The 19,761-nt window shown below is 44.2% G+C and overlaps 1 protein-coding gene across 1 annotated transcript in view; it reads left to right on the top strand.

Moving 5' to 3' along the window:
- The window catches only part of UFD1 (ubiquitin recognition factor in ER associated degradation 1), a 29,987-nt gene extending 11,186 nt beyond the window's left edge, over positions 1-18,801 (top strand). Inside the window, exons 5-12 of the mRNA XM_068243155.1 lie at positions 1,649-1,779; positions 2,086-2,158; positions 4,907-4,975; positions 7,309-7,374; positions 8,342-8,389; positions 11,861-11,949; positions 13,145-13,226; positions 18,248-18,801. Of these exons, the coding sequence (XP_068099256.1) occupies positions 1,649-1,779; positions 2,086-2,158; positions 4,907-4,975; positions 7,309-7,374; positions 8,342-8,389; positions 11,861-11,949; positions 13,145-13,226; positions 18,248-18,322 (633 nt within the window). The 3' untranslated portion in view covers positions 18,323-18,801. The remainder of the gene's footprint in view (positions 1-1,648; positions 1,780-2,085; positions 2,159-4,906; positions 4,976-7,308; positions 7,375-8,341; positions 8,390-11,860; positions 11,950-13,144; positions 13,227-18,247) is intronic.
- Positions 18,802-19,761: the final 960 nt, after the last annotated feature.

The following is a 19,761-nucleotide window of genomic DNA, read 5'->3' as shown; positions in this document are numbered from 1 at the left end:
GCCCCTTCCAGGAAATGCCTGCCAGATTGCACCCCGGGGATTTGGGGGCTCTGCAGCGCTCGTTTTGCGGCGGGGACGCGGCAGATTACTTGGCTTGAGAGCACTGAAGCGAATTATAAGGTAAAATGGGGAAAATTAGTTTGCTTCAGTGTCTTTTTAAATATAACTTTCATCAAATTAGTGGCCGGCCACACTCCGCACATCCAATTAAACAGCAGTATCCTGCCTAAGTGTCGACTGTATAATCAGCTGACACTGCGCTGTCAGCTGACCACCGTTAACCTTTGCGGAGTGCGTACTTAGAACGCATCCTCCACCCATCAGGAAGTGCGGCCTGTGTTCCAGCCTGCACGTCATCAGTGGGGAACAAGCGCCGAGACACGGTAGTAGAGGTCTCAGCCCGGCTCTCGGCACAACTTTCACCGGATACAGATACGTTCCTTATAGGTCTGTGCCTAAAAGTATTAGAGTCAGAGGATCAGCTGGATAGCCAAGCAACTGATATTGCTTAAAGGACAACTGAAGTGAGAAGAATATGTAGGCTGCCATAATTATTTCATTTTAAGCATTACAAGTTCCCTGGGGCTATCCTGCTGATCCTCTGCCTCTAATACTTTTAGCCGCAGACCCTGAATAAGTATGCAGCAGATCAGGTGTTTCTGACAATATTAACTGCATGCATGTTTCTGGTGGTATTCAGACACTATTGCAGCCAAATAAGTACAGCTGCCAGGCAACTGGTATTCTTTAAAAGAAAATAAGCATGGTAGCCTCCATATTTTTCTCACTTCAGTTGTCCTTTAAAGGGAACCTGAAGCGAGAAGTATATGGAGGCTGCCATATTTATTTTCCTTTAAACAATACCAGTTGCCTGGCTATCCTGCTGAACCTCTGTCTCTAATACTTTTAGCCATAGACCCTGAACAAGCATGCAGCAGATCAGGGGTTTCGGACATTATTGTCAGATCTGACATGATTAGCTGCATGTTTGTTTCCCGTGTGATTCAGACACTACTGCAGCCAAATAGATCAGCAGGACTGCCAGGCAACTGAGATAGGTTTAAAAGGAAATAAATAGGGCAGCCTCCATATATTTCTCACTTCAGGTACTCTTTCAATGCATCCAGGGATGGAGCTGTCCTGACTCGGTGTGGGAAGAAGTTCTAAAAGTGTATGGGGCAGTGTGCCAGAAGGCTCTAGCTAAGATTTTTGACATAGACTCTGGGCATGACCAAGTTATTAGGTAATTTTGATCTAAAATTGTGTGTGTGTGTGTGTGTGTGTGTGTGTGTGGGGGGGGGGGGGTGTTATACAGTTGCTTACAACAAGTCCTTCAGGTATCCAGGGCCCAGATTGGGCAATTAATTCCCTATCAATCCGTACACCCAGGCTACACACAAAATCTGAGCTGTTCAAGTCTGAATTCCCTATCCTTAGTGGTGCTGGCCGAGACTGTAGCTGCTTTGCTGTCGAGTGCTGACCTCCCATAACATGAACCTCAGTTTTCATGTCTACTGGCTACAAAGTGCTATGGTAATTTGAGAAGATACATATTTTAGCATATGATCTTGTGCAGTGTTTCAGTCACTGTATGAAAACCAAGATGAAGTCTAATCTGTTGGTGTGATTTTTTTTTTTTTCCCCCTAGATGATGCAGAATTTGCTGTTAGAAGAAGGAGGTCTGGTGCAAGTGGAAAGTGTCAATCTCCAGGTGGCAACGTACTCCAAATTCCAACCTCAAAGTCCTGACTTCTTGGACATCACAAACCCAAAAGCTGTGTATCCTTCCATCATGTTTATGGAAACCTCAAACTGACTTACAAATAAAAGATTGATTATATATATATATATATATATATATATATATATATATATATATATATATATATATATATATATATATATATATATATATATATATATATATATATATATATATATATATATACATATATATATATATATATATATACATATACAAAACAGTAACAATTCTTTCTAATATCAATTAATGCATGAGTTTTGAAAGGGGTGAATTAATCATTTCAAATTAAATGAGATGATCTACCTTGACTTCATGTTAAGATTAGAGAATGCTCTGAGGAACTTTGCATGTTTGACAACTGGAGATGTAATCGCAATAAACTACAACGAAAAGGTAACACAAATCCTGTGACAGCTGCAAAGTGCGTGCATTAATAGATTCATGGAAAATGGATACTCCCTCCCCAGCACACTGAGCAATAAGCACAGTAACCTTCGCTGCAATCCTGATCCTCTTCTCTGCAAAACAGTTTTAAAACGTCTGTTTTGCAGGAACTGGTGAAAGCTACTGTCCACTGAAATGTATTTTTAATTCGCTATCCCATTTCCAACATTCTTGCGTCAGAAGTATAATCTTGTGTTTTTCAAAAAAAATTGTGATGCACATGATTCTGCTCCTCCATATCATCGCTCGAGGACAATGCAGCTTTCATTTGTAGACTCGAAGAGCCGTACCGTTCTAACTACAGTATTCAACTATGCTGCTGCCCACATTAACACCCCCCCCACCCCAGGGATCTCTGTGGGAGGACAATTTGGTTAGGAGAGCAGCCACTGTTTTCAGCTTGATAAACATGTTTAGGGTTTTTTGTTTTATTTTTCTTAACAATACTATTCTTATGCTGTAATATTACTGGGTGGCAAAGGAAGCAGTTATTGCAATAAAAACGTTCAGTGGACAGGTGTTTTCATTTATAAAAAATAGCAGAAAGGAATCTAGGACTGAAAGGCTGAGTCATTAAACCTGCATAATCGCTATATCCATAGCCATCAGTTAGTAAAGCAGAAAAGGATCATGGTGAAATGAGGCCCAAGGCAAGTACCAATTTTGGGCCCACCCTGATGGCCACCTGACTTTTTTTTTTTTTGTAAGATTTGGTGCGGACTAGTGTCAACTAGGCCCCTGGTCTCTCTTCAGGTTCTAGGCTCCTGCCTAGGTTTGCCTTGTGTATTATCAGGCTCTAGAGCAGCGTTTTTCAACCAGTGTGCCGCGGCATGTTGCCTGGTGTGCCGTCCTCTTCCCCCCCCCTCTCCCGCAGGTCCCCGCGGCCGCCGCTGCTATTACCTTAGCAGCGGCCGCTCTCCCCTCTCCAGTGCATGTGTTTATTTAAGGCAAGCAGCGTATCTCCCGGCTGCTCTGTGATGCGCAGGAATCAGGGCTCGGTTACCATAGTAACGGCGATACATATCGCCGCTACAGGAAGCCGCTGCCCTGCTTCCTGTCGCATCACAGAGCAGCCGGGAGATACGCTGCTTGCCTTGAATAAACACATGCACTGGAGAGGGGAGAGGGGCAGCTGTTAAGGTAATAACAGCAGCGGGGACGGGCGGGGGGCACCACCTACCCATACTGGGGCGCTATACTGGGGCACTATACTGGCTATACTGGGGGCACTATACTGGCTATACTGGGGGCACTATACTGGCTATACTGGGGCACTATACTGGCTATACTGGGGCACTATTCTGGCTATACTGGGGCACTATTCTGGCTATACTGGGGCACTATTCTGGCTATACTGGGGCACTATTCTGGCTATACTGGGGCACTATTCTGGCTATACTGGGGCACTATTCTGGCTATACTGGGGGCACTATACTGACTATACTGTGGCACTATACTAGATATACTGGGGCACTATTCTGGCTGTACTGGGGCACTATACTAGCTATACTAGGGCACTATTCTGGCTATAATGGGGCACTATTTTGGCTATACTGGGGCACTATACTAGCTATACTGAGGCAACTAAACTCCCTCCTACACTGGGGCAACTATGCTAGCTATGCAGCCGCACCCCCCCCCCCCCCCCCATAGCCTGCTGCGCACGGCACTGTCCACTAGGTCTCGCAAACACCCGCCCCCCACCCCACCCCCGCCGTTCCCCAGAGAAAAATTTGGTCAGAAAGTGTTCCCCGGGCCGGAAAAGGTTGGGAACCACTGCTCTAGAGTCTAGATTAAAGTTGCCATTTTCTTTGAAGTGTTAATATGTGTATTACTATTTGCAGTAATATAATATCGTATATCTTTCCCCATTGTGTACATTTCCATTAGGCTGCACCACACCCTGATTATGTGTAGCACCCACTGCTCGCCCATTAGTGGCATGCACGTTGTACATGTGAAGAAAATGAAGATAGGATTAACTGTGCAGGGAAATTTGGAGCACCTATTAAATGCTTTATTTTTTTTTATTTATTTTTTTTTGTATGAAATAACAAAATTGTGTCTCATTGGTCTACTGGGGAAGTAAGTCCACCACTACCTCCTCTTTTAAATGGTTTTTAACACTTCTTTTTCCTGTGTGCATGAGTCATATATTGTTTTCAGTACAGTACAGCTCAGGAAGAGTTAAGTAACTTAACTTTGTATATATGCAAAAGAGCTTCTCTGAGCTCTCTGACCAAACTTTGGCTACAGTGCTGTTTTCTGGAGCACTTATACATCAAAGAAACAGTCAGAGACAGATTTAGATAAGATTTTACTGCAGGGAAGTTCAAATGGTCATTAGCTCTTCTTGATTTATAGTTTCAAATACAGAGTGTGGCTTGCAATTGCAAATATGACAGTATTATGCAATGTTATAAAAAAAAAAAAAAAATAAATAAAAGCTATATATCTGAAAATAAAAATGATACTATTTTCTTTGCTACTAATGTTCTATTAATTATCAGTACTACACATGCAATTCATTATATCATAAGTTGTTGTTTTTTTTGCTTCAGTGTCACTTTAAATGTTCCTTTTGTTATTTCACATATTTAAACAAAACGCAAAACGTTATTTCACATATTTAAACAAAATGCAAAACTTCCTAAGCATGAAATGGGCGTTGCTAATGTTAAACCATTCTGGTTTCAGATTTATGAGCTTCGGGTCATGGAGACAAAGCCAGACAAACAGGTTTCTATCATAGAGTGTGATATGAATGTAAGTATAACATTTAGTAAGTCACTGATTTCACATCCCATTGTTATGTGGATCTAAAAGATGCAACCTCACAGTAATTGGCTGCCTACTCTCAGTACTAACAGAATGCCATTGCCATACACTCATGCCTTCATAACACTGGTTTCTATAGCGTTGCTGCATAAACAAAGCAGGAAGCTGTAAATACACACTGGTTGTTTGATAGACATTCCATTAACTACCAGATTGACATTTCAAACTTCCATATTAACTCGGCAATAAATAAAGCACAAGAATATGGACTGTAGTGAATCTGTTGTTTGTGGATGTACTATGTGGTAGAAAGTCAAATCTTCTCAGATTTCAGCCTCATACCATAATTAAAGGTGTGTATAGATCACCACAATAGCCTGTGTTTGTTGTACATGAAATCTGAGACAACTGTGGACACACATTCTGTAAATGCAAACAAAATGTGTAGCAGAGCTCACTTTCAGTAATAAAGAAAGAAAACTGAATGCGGTTACATTTAATGGTGAATGTTTTGCTGTCAAGTTCCTTTTTATTTAGATTTAGAGAGCGTGGTGTAAGTGAAATTTCCACAGCAGAAATGCAGAGCATTAAAACCCTGACAGAAATGTTGACCCTTCCTTAAAACCACTTAACGACCGCCATAACGCCAATAGGCGTCGGCAGGTCGTTAGTGGTTTTACATGGAAACGGACAGCCTTTCCATGTCAGTTCACGGAGGGTGTCCTCCGATTGCGACTCGCAGGCTAATTGTAAACACACTACATCATACGGCGCTGCTGCGCAGCAGTGCCGTAAAGGAGATCGGCGATCCCCGGCCTCTGATTGGCCGGGGATCACCGTAGTCTGATAAGCTGAAGCCTATCAGAGGCGGCGCAGGACGGATCGCCGTCCTGTGCCGCCCACAGCAAGGAGGGGAGGGAAAGGGAGCGAGGCAGAAAATCGCTGCGGAGGGGGGCTTTCAGGAGCCCCCCCGCTCGGCCACACAGAGCGGCGTCGATCAGACCCCCCCCAGCAGGTCATCCCCCTAGTGGGGAAAAAAGGGGGGAAGTCTGGTCGCCCTGCGTGGTTCCCGATCTGTGCTGTGGGCTGGAGAGCCCACGCAGCACAGAATCTTCCAAAATAGCCCGGTCCTTAAGTGGCGGAACTGAAATGAAAAAAAAAATGAGTGTTTACTTACCTGGGGCTTCTGCCTTGCTGTCCAGCGCTGGTCCTCCACGATCCTCCATTCTCCCGCCAACAGCTAGTTTCGTTACTGTAGCACCATCGACTCACAAGTCGACGGCAACTGCGCCTGCGCGCCCCTAGCCACGCGCATCTTTCTTTGCTTCCCGTGCATAATCTGTGCTAATAGCGCAGGAAACTATTGCAGGCGGGAGCACGAAGAAAGATACGCAGGGCGCACAGGTGCAGTTGCCGCATCAGCGGTAACGAAACTAGCTGGCAGCGGGGGAACAGAGGATCGTTGAGTACCAGCGCAGGACAGAAAGGCTGCAAGGGGCTGGCAGAAACCCCAAGTAAGTGAAACACTTTGTTTTTTCTTTCAGTTCCGCTTAAAGGAAACCCTTGGTGAGAGGTATATGGAGGCTGACACATTTCCTTTTAAATAATGCATATTGCCTGGCTGTCCTGCTGATCCCCTGCCTCTAATACTTTAAGCTGTAAACCCTGAACAAGCATGCAGATCACCTGTCTATGAAAAATGACAAAATTAGCTGCATGCCCGTTTCAGGCATGTGATTTAGACCCTACTGACCAGAAAGACCAACAGAACTGCCAGGCAACTGGTATTGTTTAAAAGAGAATAAATATGGCAGCTTCAATAGGTCTCACACATTTGGTTCCTTTTAAGCCTTGTACTCGCATGCAATTTTGATAGGCTGATTTTACCACATCCATGTAGTATGAGAGCTTACCTACACAATCTGTACATGGTATTCCGGATCTGTTGCCCCTTCTACTACATGGAGGTGGTAACATTGGTCAGTGATTGGCCAATCAAAACTGGATGTGTGTATGCACCTTTATTCTAGAAGAAAAAGTTATTTTTCTGTTGTCTGCATCCTGTGGACATTTGCCCTTGCCTCCTGCCTTGTCCCTCATACCCAAACCTTTGTGTCTGGTCACTAGGAATATAATGCATTTATACAGGGGGGGGGGGGGGAATGGGGCTACCATCACTGATGTCTGACTTCTGTTTTGCTGAACATGCATACATACATGCTCAATAAACAATGCTTTCTACTTTAACACAGGTGATGCAACATATTTGCTTTACTTTTTTTTTGTTGCCATTATAAATCATGTTCTACGTTGTGTTTCAGGTGGATTTTGATGCCCCTCTAGGTTACAAAGAGCCAGAAAGACACACACAGCAGGAAGAGCCCAGTGTAAGTATACAGGAGGAGCATACTGGACTTAATAGAAGTTACTTTGTTGTTCCCATTTATGCCTGTTCATATGGAGGTGTCATTATTCCAAGAAGAAAGTAGCTGGGCATATAGGTTAGCACTTGCGGTCAAATTTTCATTCTATGGAAATGGCACAATACAATAACTCTGTGGGGATTAGTGGAGGTCAAAGCTTAACAGCCATTTCACAGTGTGACCACTTCATGACCTGGTAATTCTTTTGCTTCTGAAGAAGTGGTCACACCAAGAAATGGGTGTTGACCTCCACTATCCCCCGCTGAGATATTGAATTGTGTCATTCCCATGGAATAAAATTTAACCACAACTGCTAATCTATGTGCCCAGCTACTTTCTTCTTAGAATACTGTATTGCTGACATGTGAGCACAGTTTAGTGCAACGCTCACTAGGAGCCTCCCAGCTTGTAACATCTTCCTCCATTTTGGATTATATCACATGGAGGTGTCAATGCCGGCTTTGTGTAATTAAGGGAGCACTTTATCACTTGGAGAACACGGATGTTGGACTAAGTTTTTCTTTAGATAAATGAGGCGATAACTTTAAAAAAAAGATTTGTTTAATTGGGTTGCCTATATTAAATATTACATTTTGTTTAGACAGAGACCATTCATTTAGAAATGTGTACAATAGCTGCAGAAATCAGAATGGGGCCAACACTTTATCACAGCACTGTCCGTTGTAATCATTAGAGATAGTAAATGAGAGGCAAATAATTCTGGTTTGCTTGCAAACTGCATGTAGCTTGGCACTTGGCCAATCAAATGCACTTCCTGTCGATTTTGTTTGGTTCAATTCCAAGCTGCATGTCATTTTCCAGCTCTGCTAACCATATTTTTACACACACACAAAAAGTAAAATATGTAAATCCATATTCATTTTAGCTCTGGGAAGCTGTATCTGATAAAATATTCCATTTCTGTTTGTAGGATATTGAAGCTGATCACAGCGACTATGTGGCAGATATAGGTTTCAGGGTAAGTCTGCACTTTTGCCATGCAGTTGATTATTTGGTTGTCAATCAAGTTATGATGTAAGAAAGTATATTTTATAACCGTTTTTCTCCAGTTTGTGCAAAAAATGAAAACCTTCTGCTCAGTTACTGTAAATGAAGTTAAAGGGACCCTGAGTGCAACATAAAAATGACATTTGGACTTACTTGGGTCTTTCTCCAGCCCCTACCCCCCACCGCCTGTAAGAATCCTGCGCAAGCGGGATTTAGTCTTAGAGAACCGCGCATGCTCAGGACTGTTACGCCAGATAGCGTGATGATGCACGGCGGGGGCACACGGGTGACTTCAGCTAAGGTCGCTGGATTGCCGGGACCAGGACCAAGGAAGGGACCAGGAAGACGCCAGGGGACCTCGCAGGCTACTGGGAGCTGGAGAAAGCCCCAGGTAAGTCCAAATTTCATTTTTATGTTGCGATCAGGGTCCCTTTAAATGACAGCCACTGTCATACCAGGATTACTGTAGATCAGTTGTGTATGTTCATTGTGAAAGCAGCTCTGAACCAGCTGGAGGGTTTCTGTGTTTGACATGAAGTAGATCTGGCCTTGGTAATCCATTCCTATTGAGATCATTGCATTTCACAGGCCACCACTATGCTGAGTTGGGAAAAAACAGCTTTGACTTCGCAGTTGCTTCTACACCAGTCATGGGCAAACTTGGCCCTCCAGTTGTTAAGGAACTACAAGTCCCACAATGCATTGCAGGAGTCTGACAGCCACAGGCATGACTCATAAAGGCAAATGCATTGTGGGACTTGAAGTTCCGTAACAGCTGGAGGGCCGAGTTTGCCCATGCCTGTTCTATACATACACTGCACTTCTTCCTGTGCACTGAGTTACGATATTCACTGGTGTTGGGAGAAGTGTGTTACTTTACAGTCAGGCCCCTTTTACACTTTCTGCGTCATCATGTCGTGGTACTCACCCCACCACAGCTCGTCGCAGTGATTATTAGTTTATAAGGCATGACACTGCTTGCAGTGCGACGGAAGTGGTTCAGGCGGCGCAGAAGTAACGCACAAGCTGCAGTGTTTTACCCTGCAACTCCCAGAAGTGCACTGGGAACCACATGTGTGCTGTGTGTGCTATTGTTACAAATCACACAGCTACAGCAGCGCATAAGTATAAAAAGACCCTAAAGGCCTGAGCCCACTGACGCAGTTGTGTCTGCTATTCAGCTACACTTCAATGTTATAGATGCTGAAAAGCGGATAGAAGCGGATACAACTGCATCAGTGGGCTCAGGCCCTAAGTGCTCATGCACAGAAATGCAACAATAGGTATTCGCATGAAATGTCCACCACATTACAACTCATAGGGGGGGGCTGGGTTAGGGTTGACGCATGCGGCATAATCCATGTGGAGTTCCAGCTCTCATATGTTTCCTACTTCACAAGAAATAATGTGGGAGCTGGAACACGACATGGGGGACAGAGCAGAGGTGGCTACAAGAGGGAGTTGGTGCCTTTGTCGCAGTCATGAAGATTCAGGTTCTGATTGGCAGAATTCAGATCAAGGTTCTGAATTTGAATATGCAAAATGCACCCATATTAGTGGCAGGTAGGGATAGGTCTAAAGGTCCGTACACACGCCGGACTGGAGGCAACGACGGGACCGTCGTCACCTCCCGCTGGGTGGGCGTTCCAACGACAGTCCAGCGTGTGTACGCGCTGTCGGCGGACTGATACGGCTGCTTCTGAGCGATCCACCCGGCGGATCGCTCAGAAACAGCCGTATCAGTCCACCGACAGTGCGTACACACGCCGGACTGTCGTTGAAACGCCCACCCAGCGGGAGGTGACGACGGACCCGTCGTTGCCTCCAGTCCGGCGTGTGTACGGACCTTTAGGCTTCATCCACACATGCATTGATGGACAGTGTAAATCATGATTGTACTGCTTCTTGATATCACAGTCACGTTTCTTGACGAGAGAGCATCACTAAATGGCATATCTGAGAGTGGTGAATCCTTGTTTACAGGCGTAAATGCTGATTACACGGGTAAGTCACCATCTCTAATGATGTGTTCCTGGTTACTTACCCTTTATGCAGTGGCAATTGTTTTTGCTCCAGTTGGGTTCCGTATTTTTTAAATTAAACTACTGTCCTGTAGAAATAAATCTGGATGCTGCAAAGTCAACTATTCACTTCTGGGACCACCTAAAAATATCCCTTTGGCTTTGTCCACATCTAAAATCGATAGATACTTTTTTTTTTTTTTTTTGTGCTTTCTTTTCCCCTCCCTGCACTTAACTGCGCGCTACGACTCTTTACAAAGCGCTTTTGTAAGCGCTTTTGCAGAGCGATTCTGTTTTTTCGGTTCCTGGCGTCAGTCAGGAAGTGAACTCTTTCATCCAGAAATTAATAAATGCAATGTATTTATTCATAAATCGCAAACGCAGTCGCTGGATAAAGCGATTTGTTAGCTTTTTGCACTATTCCTGTACCTTCCTTTGTAGCAAAATCGCCCCCGAAAATGGTGCATGCAGCGCTTTACTGAGCGGAAAGCGGACGAAACGCGCCAATATAAACTGTCCCATAAGGAATCATTGCACAAACGCTTTTAAGGCGATTTTCAAAATCGCTGGTGCGCAAAAAAATGCAAAAGGCCCCAGGTGTGAACAATCCCCCCTCTCTTACATTCAGGACAGCTTAGCAGTTGTAGGAATAGCAGGCTGGCTGGAGACCAGTCTTCATGTTTATCGTTCTGTATATGATGCTGAAACTCTGAAGTCCTCTGTTGTTATCATTTCTAGTTTCACATTAGTATTCTGATGCCTGCAGCTGAGTGAGCTGAATACCTAAAAGTATTCTCCAAACATGAATGACTTTCATTTGTATGCAGCATAAATGAACATGAATAGGAACATTACCCATAGGCCATAGTGGATGAGTCTTTATAGGGCTTATCAATGAGGTTCTACTAACTCTTAGCTAATGTTGATGTTATGCAAATGTATGCAGCTTGTTTATTGAGTAATTAAATGCAGCAGCTGCATCAATTATATCTGTACATGCATGGAGTTGAATAAGCTCATTTTTGGCACAGGTTTGTTTTGATAAGAATGTGAATAAGAACAAAGGAAATATGTTCATTGCTGTGCCAAAATGAGAGCTGGACCAAGGCAGTGGAATAGTTATTGCACAAAATGTTACCTTCTATTTGGTTTGATATGCATTTCATGTACAGACAGCATGCTGTTCGTAGAAGTACACTGAGTGTTTTATTGTTGACGATAGTCACAAGTGTAATGAATTTGTTTATTCATCGGTACCTCCTGACGCTGCCTCGGCAGCAAATGTGGCTGTTTGGTTCAGATCACTTCAGGTTGTCTCTATACTCTCAAATAGCTGTGTCGTAAGTAAACCTCGTTTTTTGTTTTTTTTTTTGTTTACCCTTTTATTTGATATTATTATTTGGTATTTTATCTATATATAGGCCTTCTCTGGCTCTGGGAACAGATTAGATGGGAAGAAGAAAGGAGTTGACCCCAGTCCATCACCACTGAAGCCAGGAGAAATACGGAGGCAAGTATCTGACATGGGCTTTATATGGCACTGCAGTTGTAGCACCTCAAGTAGAGGCTGTGGAGTGTAAAGGTGACCAGACACTTAGCAATTTTTTCCATCAATATCTGGCAAATTTAATCACTCTGATCATATCACAGACGGGCGGGGAAGGGGTGGGATAAATTCAGAGAAGGGGCACAGAGATTCGGGGAAAGTCTGTTATGTTGGAATGCCCCTCCTGCACATGACACCCCTTCCTCTCTTACGCTGCTAACAAGCTAGTTGTCAGCATATTTGGGGGGTCGGAGCGCGGAGCTGGTGTGGGATAGAGCGGTGTGGAGGGGACACAGAGGCATGTCATTGACCAAGTAACATGCTCCTGTGTCCTATTTTTTCCCCTCCATCTGCCTTGGGTACACTTTATTCTTTTTTACAGTATTCAAAACATTAAAGCAAACCTGAACTGAAAAATAAAAGTGAAAATAAACTTACAGGCCTCATACTTACCACCGTCTACTCATCAATCTCTTTCTCCTCTCCCGCATTCCGTTTTCCCGCTGTGACCAATGGAATTCTCTGTCCTCCATTTTAAAAATGATGAGGACCATGCAACAGTTTCCAGGTCAGCACTACGTTAACCTGTAACTCCCACTTGAGTCATAGGGAAGCATAGACATTACCTTGCACATCAGCTGTTTTTTCAGTTATAACTGACAGCAGCTTATATACTGTAGTGGAAAAGGGCCACAAGGCTTTCAGTTTCCAGAGAGACAAGTACGACTAGATCTAGTCGGAACTGGAAGGAAGCGATGATAGAAGAAAATGGAACGTTTCTGCAAGTAACTGACAGCAAGGGAAGTACCGTATGTAATATTCATTTGCCAGTACATCTTGTGTTTATTTTAAATAAATGTACTTGTCTCAGGTTCATGTTAAGGCTGTTTAATATTACAGAATCATCTAACTGCATGTAATTCTGATACAGTACAACAAAACAGATGAAAAATAAACCGTGCAATACTCTTCCACCAGAATTAGTTGTAAACAGATACAGTAAATAACTTTAAAAAGCAAATCTATGTTTTCCTAATAAAGCAAATTGTGATTGCCAAAAAAGGCAGCTTAATTTATATTCCAAACGGTTTACATTTGTGGTATGAAATTCCAGTATTTAGGCTTTATACACTTATGACTGTCATCCATTCTTTTGCAGAGGAATTCCAAACTATGAATTCAAGATCGGCACAATTACTTTCATTAGAAATTCACGGCCACAAGCAAAGAAAGTAGAAGAAGTGAGTTTGTGGTTTTCGTTGATTTTATATTTATGATGAGTGATTATAGCATTTTATACGTGTATTGAACAGAAGAAAAAAATGCCTTCTTTTTGCAGAAAAGAACATTGTAATATATTACAATGTTTATTCACCAAATGTCCTTTCCACTTCTGCAGAAACCATTGAATACTAATATAGCAGCACTTTCTAAAGGTCAATTTCGGAGAGGATAGAGGGAATAATTGTAGCTACTGCTGATTTTTAATGTTTTTTTGTGGAAATTACATTTGGTGAAAACAGTTAAGTAGTATATTAGTTTGTAAACAAGGGTCATCCAGAAAGTACAGTAACAGTCATTTTCATTTAATCAATGAAAGTAAACCTGTGGAAAGAAAAAAAAAGTTACCGTAAATACTTACCAAGGTTTTGGATTCCACCACTGCTTGCCACTCTCCCCTCAGTGTTTAAGTGCAGTCGCAGTGGGCCTGCACAAGTCCTGTCTGCACTGAGGCAGCAACATGGAGTCATTCATGCACAGAGGCAAGGGCATCGAAAGCATTTTAAAAACTTACTCCAGTGCATGCCATTTTATGATGCCTTTTTGTCCATTTTGTTCGAACACAAGTGTGCTCAGGCCCTAACGTGACAGATGCAAGGTAAATTACACTTAAAGAATACCTTGCGTGGCTGATGAAAGCAGTTGGCTGTTACTTTCTGGATGACCCTCATATCTATAGAGCATATACAGCAGGGGTGCCCACACTTTTTCGGCTGGCGAGCTACTTTAACCTCCCTGGCGTTCTATTAAAATTGCCAGGGAGGCTGCGGGAGGGTTTTTTTTTTAATAAAAAAAAAACTATTTCATGCAGCCAACTGAAAGTTGGCTGCATGAAAGGCCACTAGATGGCGCTCCGGAGGCGTTCTTTCGATCGCCTCCGGCGCCCAGAATAAACAAGGAAGGCTGCAATGAGCAGCCTTCCTTGTTTTGCTTATATCGTCGCCATAGCGACGAGCGGAGTGACGTCATGGACGTCAGCCGACGTCCTGACGTCAGCCACCTCCGATCCAGCCCTTAGCGCTGGCCGGAACTATTTGTTCCGGCTGCGCAGGTCTCGGGCGGCTGGGGGGACCCTCTTTCGCCGCTGCTCGCGGCGGATCGCCGCAGAGCGGCGGCGATCAGGCAGCACACGCGGCTGGCAAAGTGCCGGCTGCGTGTGCTGCTTTTTATTTCATAAAAATCGGCCCAGCAGGGCCTGAGCGGCGACCTCCGGCGGTAATGGACGGATATACTCGTCCATACCGTCAAGGAGGTTAAAATTCGCCGAGGCCAGGAGGTCTACCGATGTTTCAAATGCACCTCCCCCCCGGAAATGTAGTTAGGTATAGGTCCCTTCAGTATAGGTTAGCCGGGTATAGGTCTCTTCTGTATAGGTTAGCCGGGTATAGGTCCCTTCAGTATAGGTTAGCTGGGTATAGGTCCCTTCAGTATAGGTTAGCCGGGCATAGGTCCCTTCAGTATAGGTTAGCCGGGTATAGGTCCCTTCTGTATAGGTTAACCGGGTATAGGTCCCTTCAGTATAGGTTAGCCGGGTATAGGTCCCTTCAGTATAGGTTAGCCGGGTATAGGTCCCTTCAGTATAGGTTAGCCGGGTATAGGTCCCTTCAGTATAGGTTAGCCGGGTATAGGTCCCTTCTGTATAGGTTAGCCGGGTATAGGTCCCTTCTGTATAGGTTAGCCGGGTATAGGTCCCTTCAGTATAGGTTAGTCGGGATAGGTCCCTTCTGTATAGGTTAGCCGGGTATAGGTCCCTTCAGTATAGGTTAGCTGGGTATAGGTCCCTTCAGTATAGGTTAGCCGGGTATAGGTCCCTTCTGTATAGGTTAACCGGGTATAGGTCCCTTCAGTATAGGTTAGCCGGGTATAGGTCCCTTCAGTATAGGTTAGCCGGGTATAGGTCCCTTCAGTATAGGTTAGCCGGGTATAGGTCCCTTCAGTATAGGTTAGCCGGGTATAGGTCCCTTCAGTATAGGTTAGCCGGGTATAGGTCCCTTCAGTATAGGTTAGCCGGGTATAGGTCCCTTCAGTATAGGTTAGCCGGGTATAGGTCCCTTCTGTATAGGTTAGCCGGGTATAGGTCCCTTCTGTATAGGTTAGCTGGGTATAGGTCCCTTCAGTATAGGTTAGCCGGGATAGGTCCCTTCTGTATAGGTTAGCCGGGTATAGGTCCCTTCTGTATAGGTTAGCCGGGTATAGGTCCCTTCTGTATAGGTTAGCCGGGTATAGGTCCCTTCAGTATAGGTTAGCCGGGTATAGGTCCCTTCAGTATAGGTTAGCCGGGTATAGGTCCCTTCAGTATAGGTTAGCCGGGTATAGGTCCCTTCAGTATAGGTTAGCCGGGTATAGGTCCCTTCAGTATAGGTTAGCCGGGTATAGGATCCTTCAGTATAGGTTACCTGGGTATAGGGCCGGTGTCTTCCCGCGGTGGTGTCCAGGTATTCACTCCTGGCTCCGGTGGGCAGCGTGAGTGGAGTCGGAACTCGGAAGTTTTCCGCCTCTCCTCCCGATTGGCTGCGTGCCTCTCCTCCCCTGATTGGCTGCGCGCCTCTCCTCCCCTGATTGGCTGCGCGCCTCTCCTCCCCTGATTGGCCAGGCTCTCTCCTCCCCTCCCCTGATTGGCCAGGCTCTCTCCTCCAGCGGCCAGCAGCAGAAACTGCGTTATACAGCTGCTGGCTGCTAAATTCAATGGGACGCGGCCTATTGGCTGCGATCTACCGATCAGGCGGTCGCGATCTACCGGTAGATCGCGATCGACCGATTTGGCACCCCTGATATACAGGATCTTCTAAAAAAAATTAGCATATTGTGATAAAGTTCATTATTTTCAGTAATGTACTGATAAACATTAGACTTTCATATATTTTAGATTCATTACACACAACTGAAGTAGTTCAAGCCTTTTGTTTTTATATTGATGATTTTGGCATACAGCTCATGAAAACCCAAAATTCCTATCTCAAAAAATTAGCATATTTCATCCGACCAATAAAAGAAAAGTGTTTTTAAAACAAAAAAAGTCAACCTTCAAATAATTATGTTCAGTTATGCACTCAGTACTTGGTCGGGAATCCTTTTGCAGAAATGACTGCTTCAATGCGGCGTGGCATGGAGGCAATCAGCCTGTGGCACTGCTCAGGTGTTATGGAGGCCCAGGATGCTTCGATAGCGGCCTTAAGCTCATCCAGAGTGTTGGTTCTTGCGTCTCTCAACTTTCTCTTCACAATATCCCACAGATTCTCTATGGGGTTCAAGTCAGGAGAGTTGGCAGACCAATTGAGCACAGTAATACCATGGTCAGTAAACCATTTACCAGTGGTTTTGGCACTGTGAGCAGGTGCCAGGTCGTGCTGAAAAATGAAATCTTCATCTCCATAAAGCTTTTCAGCAGATGGAAGCATGAAGTGCTCCAAAATCTCCTGATAGCTAGCTGCATTGACCCTGCCCTTGATAAAACACAGTGGACCAACACCAGCAGCTGACATGGCACCCCAGACCATCACTGACTGTGGGTACTTGACACTGGACTTCAGGCATTTTGGCATTTCCCTCTCTCCGGTCTTCCTCCAGACTCTGGCACCTTGATTTCCAAATGACATGTAAAAGTTGCTTTCATCCGAAAAAAGTACTTTGGACCACTGAGCAACAGTCCAGTGCTGCTTCTCTGTAGCCCAGGTCAGACGCTTCTGCCGCTGTTTCTGGTTCAAAAGTGGGTTCATGCTTCCATCTGCTGAAAAGTTTTATGGAGATGAAGATTTTATTTTCAGTATGACCTGGTACCTGCTCACAGTGCCAAAACCACTGGTAAATGGTTTACTGACCATGGCATTACTGTGCTCAATTGGCCTGCCAACTCTCCTGACCTGAACCCCATAGAGAATCTGTGGGATATTGTGAAGAGAAAGTTGAGAGACGCAAGAACCAACACTCTGGATGAGCTTATGGCTGCTATCGAAGCATCCTGGGCCTCCATAACATCTGAGCAGTGCCACAGGCTGATTGCCTCCATGCCACGCCGCATTGAAGCAGTCATTTCTGCAAAAGGATTCCCGACCAAGTACTGAGTGCATAACTGAACATAATTATTTGAAGGTTGACTTTTTTTGTTTTAAAAACACTTTTCTTTTATTGGTCGGATGAAATATGCTAATTTTTTGAGATAGGAATTTGGGGTTTTCATGAGCTGTATGCCAAAATCATCAATTTTAAAACAGATAAAAGGCTTGAACTACTTCAGTTGTGTGTAATGAATCTAAAATATATGAAAGTCTAATGTTTATCAGTGCATTACAGAAAATAATGAACTTTATCACAATATGCTAATTTTTTGAGAAGATCCTGTATTTGCTGTTGTTATGGTTAACAGTATGGCAGTGATTCCTGTACAGACATGTTTGTTCAGCAAAAGTCAGAATGGCATGTACTGTTCTATGAAAATGAGCGGACAAGCAGGGCACATCCTGTTACAGGGAGCACAGTTACTGGCTGAATAAATCCAAACGTTCCCAATGTCTGAAGAAATGACTCCTGTAAAGACAAACTTTAACCAAGAGTAATCACGAATACACAGCCCACCGTGTTCCCTGGGTCTCCCCTTCTCCCAATGTTAACAAATATGTTTGATAATTTTGCTACCTCCCCTCCACCCCCCCCCCCCCCCCCTAAAAAAAAAAGCCCTATGCCCTTATCAATGCTTTACCCCCTCAAAAAATGCCCTTACCCCCTCAAAAAATGCCCTTACTACAGACAAGTGAGTTAGAACATCAGACCAGCATGAGGTGAGATGAGTTATAGCCATGCCCCCTCCAATAGTAAACATTCCAGAATGTACTGCATGAGACCAGGCAGCTGTGGCTCTATAGGACCCAGAGCTTTCCCTCGCCTTAGGTGAGTATCTATAAAATTCTGAAAGGGGGATTATTAGTATATGTGTTAGGAATGCCTTACAATGCCCTTTGTTTTAATCCATCTTATTTTCCTGTAGGACGATACTGTTAATCGCTTTATTGCATTTTCTGGAGAAGGACAGTCCCTGCGGAAGAAAGGCAGGAAACCCTAAAAGACTGTAACCTTGGAAAATAAAGTAATTCAGTGGATCTAGGCTGTCGCCCAGGGATTAAAAACATCTTGACTCAATCTATGGAAATTGGAGTATTTTATCTTATTATTTAAAGACCTTGCGATGATGAAACGCCTGTGACAACCGATCAGCTATCCATATAATTGGACGTTATTTCCAGTAGTTGCTGTCCAGGAAAAGTCCTACTATCAGCAAACTGTCATTGGCCTTAATCAATACAAGATAACTGAACTTATTTATAGTTTACAGGTATCTGACTGAGATATATATCATTTCCTTGTTCTTTATCTCTACACCTATTACCATATTGTGCTGTGGATCCCAACGCTGTCATTCCTGCAGCTGGCCTTTGGTAAGAGTGCACAATGCAGCTTTCAGCCAGCTGCCAACCCAGAAGGTTTATAAACCACACTCTTTAAGGTCATGTCTCTGGGTATTAAATTGCTTTCGTAATACTATTGTAGGTTTTCCTGTTGTTAATATCTTTTTATTTGGTTTTTCAGCAGTATTTTTTATTTGCCTTGGTTGATTGATAATGGTCAGGCTAGATATATACAGTGCATATCTTGGCATCATTTCCAATTTTATGTCCGCATAGGCAATCAGAAATAAAGTATTCACTATATTGAATGGCTTGAGGTTCAATATAAGGGCCCATTTCCATTGCATTTACTGCACTGCACCGGATCTGAAACTTATGCACGGCAATTGAACAGTTTCCATTGTGTGCTGTTTGTGTGGTCCGGTGCAATCCGAGAATCTGCAGAGTGCTGTGGATTGTCGCAGCACGCATCCGGATCCCGTTATCGCTAATCAGCGGCTGCGTCCGGACCATGACTTGAAGTACCCGTAGTGGGATGCGTTGCGATCATCTCATCCCACCGCTAGTGCAAATGGGCCCTAAACCTTGGAGACAGTCGTTTCATGTCAGTCACCGACTACAAACAAGATGAACAAAAACAAAAGTGAGTGTTCAAAGTGAACCTAACTTAACTGCTTTCGGACCGAAGCAGTACGAATCTACGTCCAGCAGGTGGTGCTGTGGCTCTGACTGGACGTAGATTCTACTACTTCGGCACTACCGCCAATATCGCCACTCTGCACCTGCCGCAATTAGCTCGCTCTGCCTTCTTTAAGACGGCAGAGCTCTGTGAGCAAGTCAGGAGCCGCATTCATTGGCTCCTGACCGTGTAATCACTGTGAGCCAATCACATTGGCCACATTGATATATAGCGTCAGGAGTTAATGAAAGCGGCTCCTGACCAGCTGACAGCTCTCTGCCGTCATAGAGATGGCAGAGTGAAGAGCCTGCGGCGATGGGACAGCATGTATGTGCAGCGATTCTTCAGGAGGCAGCATTTTACGGTACCAGCAGTCTCTGGTCCTTAAGAGGGCAGAGACTACTGGTATGGAAATGG

The sequence above is a fragment of the Hyperolius riggenbachi genome, chromosome 1 (genome assembly GCF_040937935.1).
Source record: "Hyperolius riggenbachi isolate aHypRig1 chromosome 1, aHypRig1.pri, whole genome shotgun sequence".
Taxonomy (NCBI): domain Eukaryota; kingdom Metazoa; phylum Chordata; class Amphibia; order Anura; family Hyperoliidae; genus Hyperolius; species Hyperolius riggenbachi.
Note: the sequence above shows the minus strand (reverse complement) of the source record. Positions and strands in the feature narration are given on the sequence as shown.